Source organism: Strix uralensis, chromosome 30 (genome assembly GCF_047716275.1).
Source record: "Strix uralensis isolate ZFMK-TIS-50842 chromosome 30, bStrUra1, whole genome shotgun sequence".
In the NCBI taxonomy this organism is placed as follows: domain Eukaryota; kingdom Metazoa; phylum Chordata; class Aves; order Strigiformes; family Strigidae; genus Strix; species Strix uralensis.
The window spans coordinates 66,660-78,762 of record NC_134001.1 but is presented as its reverse complement, the minus strand read 5'-3'; the positions used below and the strand labels follow the sequence as shown (position 1 = coordinate 78,762).

Below are 12,103 nucleotides of genomic sequence, written 5' to 3'. Positions count from 1 at the left end.
CATCGTGAGGTCCGGTATGGCACATTTTTCTGTTTACCCCTGGACCCATTGGGTTGCTGCCAACGGTCGGGTTTGTGTCTTCTTAACAGCAAAAATGGAGGCCAACCCAGTCTTGCCCTCACTTGGACTTACTCTCAGCTTTTCCCTCACTCTCTTACTTCCCTTTTTTTTCAGTTTCTTTGTTCAACTATACAAACTGACTTATGTTTTCATGCAAAACAGTCTAAAACCGAAAAAAACCTGTGAATGTTACAACCTTTTAACATATATACATACACACAGGGTTCATGTGGACGATTCAGGATCTTTACTACTGTTGATGTCGCTCTGTCTGCCTCGGTAAGTCCAGTCCTATTTTAACTCCGTCGCATTCGGAGCTTCAAATCTCCAGGCGTTGACTCGATCTTCCAATCTGATTCACCTGTGACTGGTCCTTTCACCCTGGAAATACGAGTCCATCCTCTTTCAGCAGTTCTTACAGCTGTCTCCGTAGTCAACACCACCAGGAATGGTCCTCCCCATCTAGGAGATAAGCTTTCCTCCTTCCAGGTTTTAATCATTACTTTACCAAATATAGTCAGGGGATAGCTGGTTAAGTAGCATATAGGGGTTTGCTACCACAGGGAAACGAGCCACAGTTCGCTGATTCACAGCCCTTAAATCTTGCACCGATCTGTAAGATCCGTCTGATTTTAGAACTGGTAAAATAGGTGTGTTATGTGGAGACATGCAAGGTTCCGATGTGCCTTTACTTAGTAATTCGTCTATTATTGGTTCCAACCCCTCTCGGCCCTTTAGGGGAATGGGGTATTGTTTTATCCGAATTGGTGTCTCCGGATCAATTAAATTAATTTTAATAGGTTTTATTTCAAGTTTTCCAGTCTCTCCTTTTGTATACCAGACCTTCGTATCTATTTGTTGTTTGTCTTTTTCCGTTAATGTATAAATTTTTAGTTCTTTTTCTTGTATTATTATTAATTTTAACTCCGTCATTAAATCTCTTCCCAGGTTATTTTCAGCCTCTGGCAGCAACAGTAAATCCCCTATAACGATACGGGGTTGGGATTCTATTTCTACATCCCCGACACCTGGTACTTTAAATGGTTCCCCTTTAGCTCCTATTACTAGAGCAGTTTCTTTTTCCACTTTACATCCCCTCGGAATGTTTCTCACAGTTGATTTCTCGGCACCCACATCTACTAAAAACTCAAACTCCTCTCCCTGGGGACCTAATTTCAATTTTATCAAGGGCTCCTCTGATGTCTTTGTCCCCAGGAAATAGAGCCCCTGACACCCCTATTCTCCTTTAAACATCCTTTCATCCCGCTCTCGCTTTCTACAATTCCGTTGTAAATGTCCCTTCTTTCCACAATAATAGCAGGTTAATGTGTTTTCTCTAATTACCGTCCCTCTCTTTTCACCACCTAAAGCTCCAGGTGATTCATTAGAGCGAGATCTCGGAGGCTTCTCCTCTCTCCGCTGAGTTTCTCTGACTGCTACAAGTATTTTCGCCTTCACTCTCTGCTTTTCTTCGTCCCTTCTAACATACACCTTCTGTGCTTCTCTCAACAGCTCCTGCAGACCCCGATCTTGCCAGTCATCTAACTTTTTTCATTTCTCTCTGGTATCACCCCACGATTTGGCCACGAACTGAGTTTTCAGCAAAGCCTCTCCCACCGGGGAGGTCAGGTCTACCCCCGAACATATTTGTGAAATCTGTTGCTCGCTCTCTGCTTTATTCCCCGGCCGGGCTCCTCCAGCACCGCGCTCAGACCGCAGCGCTCGGCGCAGCCCCCGCGGGGGTGCAGCCGCCGTCGGGCCCCTCCCTGCGGTGCCGCGGGGGGGCCGGGTCCTGGTGCGGGGTCGTGCCGCGGTCCCGGGGGCCGCCCGCCGCCGCCAACGCCTTCCCAAACCTCTGCCCCACTATTTGTTGTTTGTTTCTGTTTTTCTTGGTTGCTGGTTCTGCTAGTTGATGGAGGGGAAGGAGCGGTAGGCTTTGGTTCCTCATCCTCTGAGCTTCCCTCGTGAGGAGGAGGAAGATTTGCTAAAGGCTCCCATTCTTTGAAAGTTCTCTTATTAGTGTTTTTATTCTTTAGTAATAGCATTTTTGATGTTATTCGGGAACCTCTCCACACCTGAGCATAGTTACATTCGTCTTGATTATAGGGTTTTTTATTACTTAGATATGAATTTAACGCCTGACATGTCCAATCGTCAGTAGTTCCAAATTTTGGCCAAAATAAATCATCAGATTTAATAGGTTCTTCCGTCCATTCGACCATGCGATACTGAATCATTTTTTCTTTACTTTTCCCTTTTGTTTCTGACCAATTAGCCCAATTTCTCAGCATACAACCCAGGGGACTGTCCTGAGAAGTGTCGGGCAAATCGCTCCCTCTCTGGGAACCTCTCCGTGGGCTCCCCGAGCCGCGGGATTTACTCCCTTTCTGGCCCATAACCCTGAGATAAAACCTATCCCGAATCTCTTAACCCTGGGATAAAACCTATCCCGAATCTCTTAACCCTGGGATAAAACCTATCCCGAATCTCTTGCCGGCAACCCTGGGATAAAACAAACCCCTATCAACCCTAGGATAATGCCTATCCTGAAAACCCTTGCCTGAGGCCTTTCAAACCCTTTTTTTCTTTCGCTTCGCCCCTTCGCCGGCCAGGCCTCTCGCGAGACTCTGGAACCGCGGCTAGAAGGGCTCCGCACTCGCTTCGTCACACTGTCACGTCTCAGTCACACCGCACTCACTCAGGCAGAAAATCACCCCTCCCGCACCAGGCGTCACTCACAGTCCGAGGGCTTCGCCTGGATCCTTCGCGGGGAATCTCCGGGGAGCGTCGTCTGGGGATTTCGCTTTTCTTTTGCTTGTTCTTATCGCCTTCTGTTCGTGATACTGTCGGTCCGAGGAAGCAAAGGAATCCGGGAGCCACCGAAAAGGTGGGGCGCCTCCCCTGGAAACCAGCACTCCACGGGTCCCGAAGTATCACGTCGGGGGCACCAAATTGTTATAAATGCCGAGGCAGAGCCGAAAATATATTTTATAAATTTATTTGCAATGAGAACAAGTAAAAAAAATTTGGCACGCCGGGGGGCAGGGGGGGCTTCCTGCTCCGCACCGACGAGCACCGGGTGGTGCTGCCTCACTCCCTTTTATAGTCCCATCCCCACACGCGCAGCAGGGTCCCTCAAACTTCCCCGGGCTTTCTGGGGTTGCCGGGGCTCCTGGCAGGGTTCCTCCGATCATATTTCACCTGCACAATCCGCTGTTGCTGGGGGCTTCTGACGGGGGTCCCGCCAGTAATTTTCCACCTGCTTAGCATCAGTCACTGAGGGAAAAAACCTCCAAACCCCTTTTAACAATAAAACTATGACAAATCTCCTTTAACTTATGCACATGGAAAACTCTTAACAAAGTCATCATATTTTAACACGAATCACCACCATATTCTTCACACGTGTGTGCCCCTCACCCATGGGCTGCCCCCCCCAGCCCCCCCTCGCTGGGACTCCCCAGCTGGCCTTTGGAAGAAGGGACTGGCCACTCACAGTGATTACAAAGAGGCTGTGAGGCTGTGCAGGGTGGAAATCAGGAGGCCCAAAGCCCAGCTAGAAATGAATCTGGCTTCAGCAGTCAAGGACAACAAGAAATGTTTCTATAAGTACGTCAACAGCAGAAGAAAGACCAGGGAGAGCCTCCATCCCCTGCCAGACGCAGGAGGAAACGTGGTAACCAGTGATGAGGAGAAGGCTGAGGTGCTTAATGCCTTCTTTGCCTCAGTCTTTTAATAGCAAGAGCAGTTGTACTGAGGGAATCCAGCCTCCTCCGCCAGACAGAGACTGGGAGAACGACCCCCCCGCAATGCAGGAGGAGACGGTCAGTGACCTGCTGCATCACACAGACACACACAAGTCTGTGGGACCAGACGGGATACACCCGAGGGTGCTGAAGGAGCTGGCTGGGTGCTCGCCAAGCCGCTTTCCATCATTTCCCAGCAGTCCTGGCTGACCGGGGAGGTCCTGACAGATTGGAAACTGGCCAATGTGACGCCCAGAGATAAGAAGGGTCGGAAAGATGATCCGGGAAATTACAGGCCTGTCAGCTTGACGTCGGTGCCCGGGAAGCTGATGGAGCAGCTCCTCCTGAGCACCATCACACAGCACGTGCGGGACAGCCAGATGGTCAGGCCCAGTGAGCGGGTTTAGGAAGGGCAGGTCCTGCCTGACAAACCTGATCTCCTTCTATGACAAAGTGACCTACTTATTGGATGAGGGAAAGGCTGTGGATGTTGTTTACCTTGACTTTAGCAAGGCCTTTGACACCATTTCCCACAACATTCTTCTGGCGAAACTGGCTGCTCGAGGCTTAAATGATCGCACGCTTTGCTGGGTAAAAAACTGGCCAATGGCCGGGCCCAGAGAGTGGTGGGGAACGGAGTTAAATCCAGTTGGCGGCCGGTCACGAGTGGTGTCCACCAGGGCTCAGTTTTGGGGCCACTCCTGTTTAACATCTTTATCGATGGTCTGGACGAGGGGATCGAGTGCCCCCTCAGTCAGTTTGCAGATGACACCCAGTTGGGTGGGAGTGTTGATCTCTCGAGGGTAGGGAGGCTCTGCAGAGAGACCTGGCCAGGCTGGAGCGATGGGCTGAGCCCAACGGGAGGAGTTTCACTAAGGCCAAAGGCCGGGTGCTGCCCTTGGGCCACAACAACCCCCAGCAGGGCTACAGGCTGGGGGAGGAGTGGCTGGAGAGCTGCCAGTCAGAGAGGGACCTGGGGGGTGATTGATGGATAACGAGCCAGCGCTGTGCCCAGGTGGCCAAGAAGGCCAATGGCATCATCCTGGCTTGTATCAGCCCTAGCGTGGCCAGCAGGGACAGGGAAGGGATCTCACCCCTGTGCTCGGCCGCCCCTCGATGAGTGGGTTCAGTTTTGGGGCTCCTCACCCCTAAAAGGCCACTGAGGTGCTGGAATGTGGCCAGAGAAGAACGAAACTAGTGAAGGATCCAGAGAACAAGTCTTAGGAGGAGCAGCTGAGGGAACTGGGGGGGTTTAGTGTGGAGAAGAGGAGGCTGAGGGGAGACCTCCTGGCCCTCTGCAACTCCCTGAAAGGAGGGTGCAGAGAGGGGGGAGGAGCCTCTTGAGCCAAGGAGCCAGCGGCAGGCCAAGAGGGAATGGCCTCAAGCTGCGCCAGGGCAGGGTCAGACTGGCTCTTAGGAAGGATTTCTTTGCAGAAGGGGCTGTTGGGCGTTGGAATGGGCTGCCCAGGGCAGGGGGGGAGTCCCCATCCCTGGAGGGGTTGAAGAGTCGGGTTGACCCAGCGCTGAGGGATCTGGTGGAGTTGGGAACGGTCAGGGTGACGTCAGTGGTTGGACTGGAGGATCTTCAAGGTCTTTCCAACCTGGACGATTCTGTGATTCTGTGACTCAGTGAAGGCTAAGTTGTCATAACTCTAGAAATGGTAACTAGGTGAGACGTCACGAGAGGAAGAGGAGGCATCTTCAGTCTTCACCCTGAAGACCCCCCCCAAGACCACCAGGAGCCCCTGCGCAGGCGCAACAGAGAGAGACTTGGGGTGGGGTTTGTGTTAATGACTTCTCAAAACTAACTGTAATATCTCTCGCTATTCTCGGAATTATAATGAATATGTAAACGCTTTACACTATAGAAAGGAGCCGCTTCTCGCTCCAAGGTGTGCACGCTTGTGGAGGAGCGATCCCCCGTGCACCCAGCGCTGCAGTAAAGAATGCCTGCTTTCTAACACTCTGATTCTGACTCTTAGAGAGTTCTTCCTCGACCGGCTTTTTAGTATCACCCCAACGGAGCGGACAACAAGTCTCCAAGTCCAAACATTTATGAACTACCCACAATGTACTAACTGAACACACGATAGTTGGCTAGGTACATAGCGAGTTGTGGCAAGCAATACAATATGCCTTGCATGTCTTAATGGGAAAGGGAAAAGAGGGAGGCAGAGGGAATGGGGAAATACAGATCACCCGTCCGGGTTCCTGCGCTGATCCCGCCGGCGAGGGCTCCAGGAGGCACAGGAGGCAGCCGTCTTCTTCGTTTCCCTGCACTCTCCAGGCCCCCCCTTCCTTCCCCCCCTTGATTTATACCCACTTTCCTTGGGTCCGTCCCCCAGGTCGACCCACACACCTACGTATCCCATGTGTGGGAGGGGTGAGGTGTTTCATGGGATGATGTAATTAGCATGATCATGTTAGCCCTCGTTAGCATATTGAGGGGTGTGAACTTTAATATGCATTTCGTGGATAATGAAGCAAAGGTCATTCACGGGACAGATGGCCCTTGAAGTTTTGGTCAGGTGCCCCAGAGCAGAGCTGTCCTGTCTCCACAGGGCTCCCTCCTCCAGCTGCATCCAAGAAACTCTGCCAGCAATTCCGCAGGAGTAACCTGCAGCCGCTGGGGAAAAATAGGGCGCTTTGCCAAACAATGTTGGTGCAGATTTCCTGCCAGCGGACAGCCTCTCCAGGGGAACGGGAAGGCGAGCGCGAGGGGGCACGCGACGGTAAAAAATCCCTCCTGCACGTCAGGGGCTCGGCACCTCTCTGTGAGCGGCTCCCGGCCGGAGCTGTCGGGGCAGCAGGACTGGGTGTCTGCACTGCCGACACAGCCACCATTTCACCGACAGACATCGTTAAAGTACCGCTGGATGCTGAAGGACCTACAGGGCGAGGGCTGAGTGCTTGATTGACTGGGAGCTCTGGCAGCACCTTGAGTGGACTAATTGTGCACGTGGGAATTACCGATGATTATACTGGGCACGTTTGTGCTGGGATTTCTACTCCCTGCCCGCCCGTAACCATTCCCCAGGAACTCGAGTTGCTCAGCTCGTACCATTTTTGAGCTGTGACCCCAAACCGAACGTCGGGAGCGACATGACGGAGGATTTGGCTGCACGGGACCCCGCAGGTCTGGTCACAGACTGTCTCATCCCGGAGAGCGCGGACGGGCTGTGTCCTATCCAGCAGAGGGCACTCGCCGACAGCAGTAAAACTGACGGGACTTCTGGACACAGGAGCCGAGGTAACTTGTATCTCAGTGCTCGTGGCCACCCACCTGGCCAGTTGTAAGTACGGGAATGGGAGTGGTAGGACGGGGAGGGTCAACACAAGCAGGGGCAGCAGCTGCGCCTGTTCTGGTCCCCGAGCCTGAGGGCCAAGCCCTGTGTGACGACAGCCCCCCTGAACCTACGGGGAGGGACCGTTTGTCACACCGGGGAGCGAAGGTTACTACGGATTTCTGACAGGGGCCACTGTGCTGCAGGGTGTAAAACAACCCACCCTTGCGTTGACCTGGTTAAGAAATAACCCCGTGGGGGTGGATCAGTGGCCCCTGCCAATTGAGGAATTAAAGGCCCTGCAGGAGTTGGTGATGAACAGCTAGCTGCTGGACATAGTGAGCCTTCTCCCAGCCCATGGAGTACTCCAGTGTCTGTAATTAGAAAGAAATCAGGAAAATGGCGATTCAGGAAAATGGGGACCTGTGGATGCAGGACAGGGATGGGGGATGCTCGGGGGGGCCCCACAGATGCGCCACTGGGGATGCCGGATGCTTGGGGGTCCCTACGGGTGGACGCATGAGTGTGGTGGGTGCCAGGTCCCATCTCCCGCACCCTCACCCAGAGCATCCCGATCCTGACGCCCTCCAAGGAGCTGCCAGTGGCCCCCGGCCTGGTGAGCGCAGCAGGAGAGGATGAGGAGGGATCCCCTACGGCAAATAAATGCTGTTATGGCCACAGTGGGGGCCCTGCGACCGGGCCTACCCTCACCTGCCATGATTCCTATGGCTTGGGAAATCATTGTGATGGATTTAAGGGACTGCTTCTTTACTGTCCCATTGGCATCCCAAGATAAAGAAAAATTTGCGTTCTCTGTGCCTTCTCGAAATCATGCAGAGCCTTCGAAAAGGTACCATTGGGAAGGTTTGCCACAAGGCATGAAAAATTCGCCAACAATTTGTCAATGGTTTGTAGCCCAGGCTTTGTCACCTGTGAGAGAAAAGTTCCCTCCTGGCTATTGCTGCCATTATATGGATGACATCCTGTTAGCAGCAACAGCAAGGAGCAGTTGAACAGCACGGAGCACTTAGCCAGAGTCCTTGCAACAACAGGGATTGGTTATTGCCCCTGAAAAGGTGCAAAAGGCAGAACTGTGGAGATATCTGGGAATGACAGTGACAAGCAAGCAGGTTATGCCCCAACCTGTGAAACTCGACCTTGAAATCAAAACTCTCCATGATGTACAGAAACTGATGGGATCCTTAAATTGGATAAGGCCCTGTCCTGGACTTACCAGTTCTCAATTACAGCCGTTATTGGAGCTACTAAAACATTCTAATGATCCAGCAGAACCCAGAATACTAAACAAGGAAGCCTTGAGTGTCATTCATATGGAGGAACAATCTACACACGGGAGATTTGTCTCTCGAATAGATCTGTCTCAGGTAGTACAATTCTCTGTACTAACTGACAAAACTGTCCCATTCGGGGCTCCAGTACAACGGAACCCTGAATGGGATGACCCATTGCATAGTCTAGAGTGGATGTTTCTGTCATTCCGGCTGCGAAAAACTGCTCCCGGACTGTCTGAGCTTATTGCTGACATAATCATAAAAGCCAGAAAGCGATGTTTAGAACTCACGGGGCGTGATCCGGCTACGGTTGTTTTACCTGTGCAAAGTTGGTATTTCGAATGGTGCCTGGCAAATAATTACGAGCTGCAGGCAGCCATGGCAGGTTTTCAGGGACAGATCTCATATCACCTGCCAGCACAGCCCTGCTGAAATTTGCTCGGGAAGTACCATTTGGTCAGAAACGTTGAAGCCACCCAGAAGCAGTGAAAGGCCTCACTGTTTTTACAGATGGCTCAGGAAAAGCAGGTAAAGCCAATCTATCGCAGTGCAACAGCCTGGTGTGCCTCTACCCCTCCGAAGGTCTCTCAGTCAGTTGGTGTTCCCGTTGCTCTACCCCCTGCATATTCTTGATACGTGGGGACAGAGCGTGGGGAGGACGGCCCTCAAAACTTAATGGTGGCCCCCGTAGCCTTGGTCGTCTTACTGTGCTAACACCTGGTATTACAGAGAGACACAAAGAATTGCGACAGGAAAGGAATATGCATCGATGTGCTGAGAACTGTGATGGCAGAGTAACATTGTGGAATCCTGGTCAAATTATCGCATCCTCCCTTTTTGCACCAGGAGTCGCTGCTGCGGCTGCACTAAAGAAATGGACTGGCTGGGGTGTTGGCTGAGGAACAGGACAGGGCTGCACCACTGGCCCTCACTGGGTCACTAACTGGTGCAGATACGTCAGACACGCGGCTTTGCAGAACTGAGCTGCCGTAGATTCCTTGCTTTTAGCACAAGGACGTGGGGGCGAAGATTCTGAAGGAATGTGTTGTATGAATTTATCGGATCGTTCTGAGTCGATCCATAAAAGCACACAGCAGCTAAAAGGAGGAGTGAAACATTTACAGGTGGATGATAATCTAGATTGGTTACCAAAACGTCCAAAAGCTGGGGACTGTCCGGATGGTTAATATCTGTGGTCAGGACTTTGGGACTAATTATCTCGACAGTTGTGGTTGTGGTACTGATGTTGCCTTGCTTTGGCACTTTCTTGCAAAGGGCCCTGCAAAAAACTGCTCATGCAATATTTTTACACAAACACAAAAAGGGGGAATTGTTGGGGAAGGCAGCAGGTCTGCCGAGAACCTGACTGAAGAGGAGTTTGACCTTGACAACATTCCAGTGTACCCTTGAGAAAGGGAAGCTTTGCTTCAAGAAAGTAACTTCAGGGAGCTGCAGACTTGCACAGCATGAAGTAACCAGGGAGAAAACTGATACAGGTTATCCAATGAGAACGTTGGAAGCAACTTTTTTACCAATTATATTGTGACGCTCTGGCCCCTGAGATATATAAAAACGCATGCTTTTAGTAATAAAAAAACTAGCCGCTTATTCACCCGTGTGACTGCGTGCATCAGTTGGTACTGACAGTCCAGCTCCACCCGCGGCTGCCCGCTGGTGACGGCCGGCTCTGCTTTGGGCACGCTGAGCTCAGGGACCAGCTCTGCGGCACCCATGGGGTCAGCGATGAGCACGGGGAGGTCACGGACGCTGGTAAATCCCCCTCGCGCGCCGGCGTCCCCCTCCTCATCCTCTCCTGCTGCGCTCACCGGGCCGGGGGCCGCTGGCAGCTCCTTGGAGGGCGTCAGGATCGGGATGCTCTGGGTGAGGGTGCGGGAGATGGGACCTGGCACCCACCACACTCATGCGTCCACCCGTAGGGACCCCCAAGCATCCGGCATCCCCAGTGGCGCATCTGTGGGGCCCCCCGAGCATCCCCCATCCCTGTCCTGCATCCACAGGGCCCCCCTGAGCATCCCCCATCCCTGTCCTGCATCCACAGGCCCCCCCCCAAGCATCCCCCTCAAACTCCCCTTGTAGCCCCCCTAAAATCCCTACAACTCCCCAAAGACACCTTGTAGCCCCCTACTCCCCCCTAAACTCCATACAACCCCCCAAACCTTCTCATAGCCACGCTACAACTCCCAAACTCCCCTCGTAGCCCTCCTACAACCCTCAGACTCCCCTTGTAGCCCCCCTACACCCCTCTGAACTCCCTACAACCCCCCAAACCCACCTTGTAGCCGCCTACAGCCCCCTAAACTCCCTACAACCCCCCAAACCCTCTCATAGCCCCGCTATGACCCCCAAACCCCCCCTTGTAGCCCCCCAACACCCCCCAACACCGCCTTCTCTCTCTCCCCAGGCCAGCACCAGCCGCAGGACCCCTGGGGCCCCCTCCCCAGGGGGGGACAACCCCCACACCCCCGGCTCAGGGATTGTGCAGAGCTCCAGCGACTGGGTGACCACCGACATCCAGGTGAAGGTCCGTGACACCTACCGTGACAGTCGGGTGGTGGGACAGACCGGCGTCATCCGCAGCGTCACGGTGAGACACCCCCGCCCCGGAAGGTGGTTTTGGGGCAGGGAGGGGGTAACACACATGGTGATGCTGATTTCCCCCTCCCCCTTTTTTTGTTTTTGTAGGGCGGGATGTGCTCCATCTACCTGTACGACAGCGAGAAGGTGGTGAGCATCTCCAGCGAGCACCTGGAGCCCGTCACCCCCACCAGAAGGAACAAGGTAGGGCCCCCCCCCAGCCCCCTCCTTTATCCTGGGCCCCCCAACACTCCCCCCACCACCGCATGCTCCTTTGGGGACCTTCTAGATCCCCTCAGGTGCTACCCCAGCCCCCCTGGGACCTCCCCACAACCCCTCTGGTGCCCTCCCAGCACCCCTGGGACCCCCCACCAGCCCCCTCAAGGCCCACTCTCCCCCCATTTGCCCCCCACCTCAGGTCAAGGTGATCCTGGGGGAGGACCGTGAAGCCACCGGGATCCTGCTCAGCATCGATGGGGAGGAAGGGGTCGTCCGCATGGATTTAGAGGAACAGCTTAAGATCCTCAACCTCCGCTCCCTCGGCAAACTGGTGAAGGCTTGAGGGGGACCCCCTCGTGCCCCCCACCCCGCTGCTGCCCCCCGTTTTCTTTGTGTCCCCCTATTTTCTTTCTACACACCCGTTTTTTTTCCCCCGGTTTCCTCCTACACACCCGGTATTTTCCCCCTGTTCAGTGTTGCTGGTTGTAACAAGGTTTAGTTGTCAAATAAACGCCTGTGGGTGCAGCACCCCCTCTTCTGTGCTGCCTTCTGGGGGGGGCCTGTAAAGCTTGGGGGGGAGGGGGGGTGGGGGGTGTGAACCAGGGCCCCTGTGCCCCACTGGGCTGGGGAAAGGGGTTACACTGCCCCCCGGGGGGCGGAGAGAGGGTTGAAGCGGGACCCCCGGGGGCGTGGGGGGTGTTGAACCGGGACCCCGCTCCGGGGCGGGGGGTGAAGCGGCTTCAGCGCCGGCCGCGCACGTGCTGCACCCTTACAGCCCGCCTCCGCTTCCGCCTCCTCCTCTCATTGGCTCACCCGCCGACGGCCCCGCCTCCCCGCCGCCGCCATTGGCCAGCACTCGCGCCGCCATTGGTGGCCGGCCCTCAGTCCCCGCCCCTCGCGTCTTGCT

General features: G+C 54.1%; 1 protein-coding gene across 2 annotated transcripts; it reads left to right on the top strand.

Annotated features, from left to right (window-relative positions):
* The first annotated feature begins 6,351 nt into the window (after window positions 1-6,351).
* On the top strand, window positions 6,352-11,724 carry LOC141935957 (transcription elongation factor SPT5-like). Of its 2 annotated transcripts, XM_074852648.1 has the most exons (5): window positions 6,352-7,056; window positions 10,035-10,152; window positions 10,805-10,987; window positions 11,086-11,181; window positions 11,396-11,724. In XM_074852648.1, the coding sequence occupies exons 2-5, from the start codon at window positions 10,114-10,116 to the stop codon at window positions 11,537-11,539; spliced, it is 462 nt and encodes a 153-aa protein (XP_074708749.1). In that variant the 5' UTR covers window positions 6,352-7,056; window positions 10,035-10,113; the 3' UTR covers window positions 11,540-11,724. The 2 variants fall into 2 exon arrangements, with proteins under 2 accessions (XP_074708749.1, XP_074708748.1); XM_074852647.1 differs by lacking the exons at window positions 10,035-10,152; window positions 10,805-10,987; window positions 11,086-11,181; window positions 11,396-11,724 and adding an exon at window positions 8,893-9,994 and having other exon boundaries at window positions 6,358-7,056.
* Window positions 11,725-12,103: the final 379 nt, after the last annotated feature.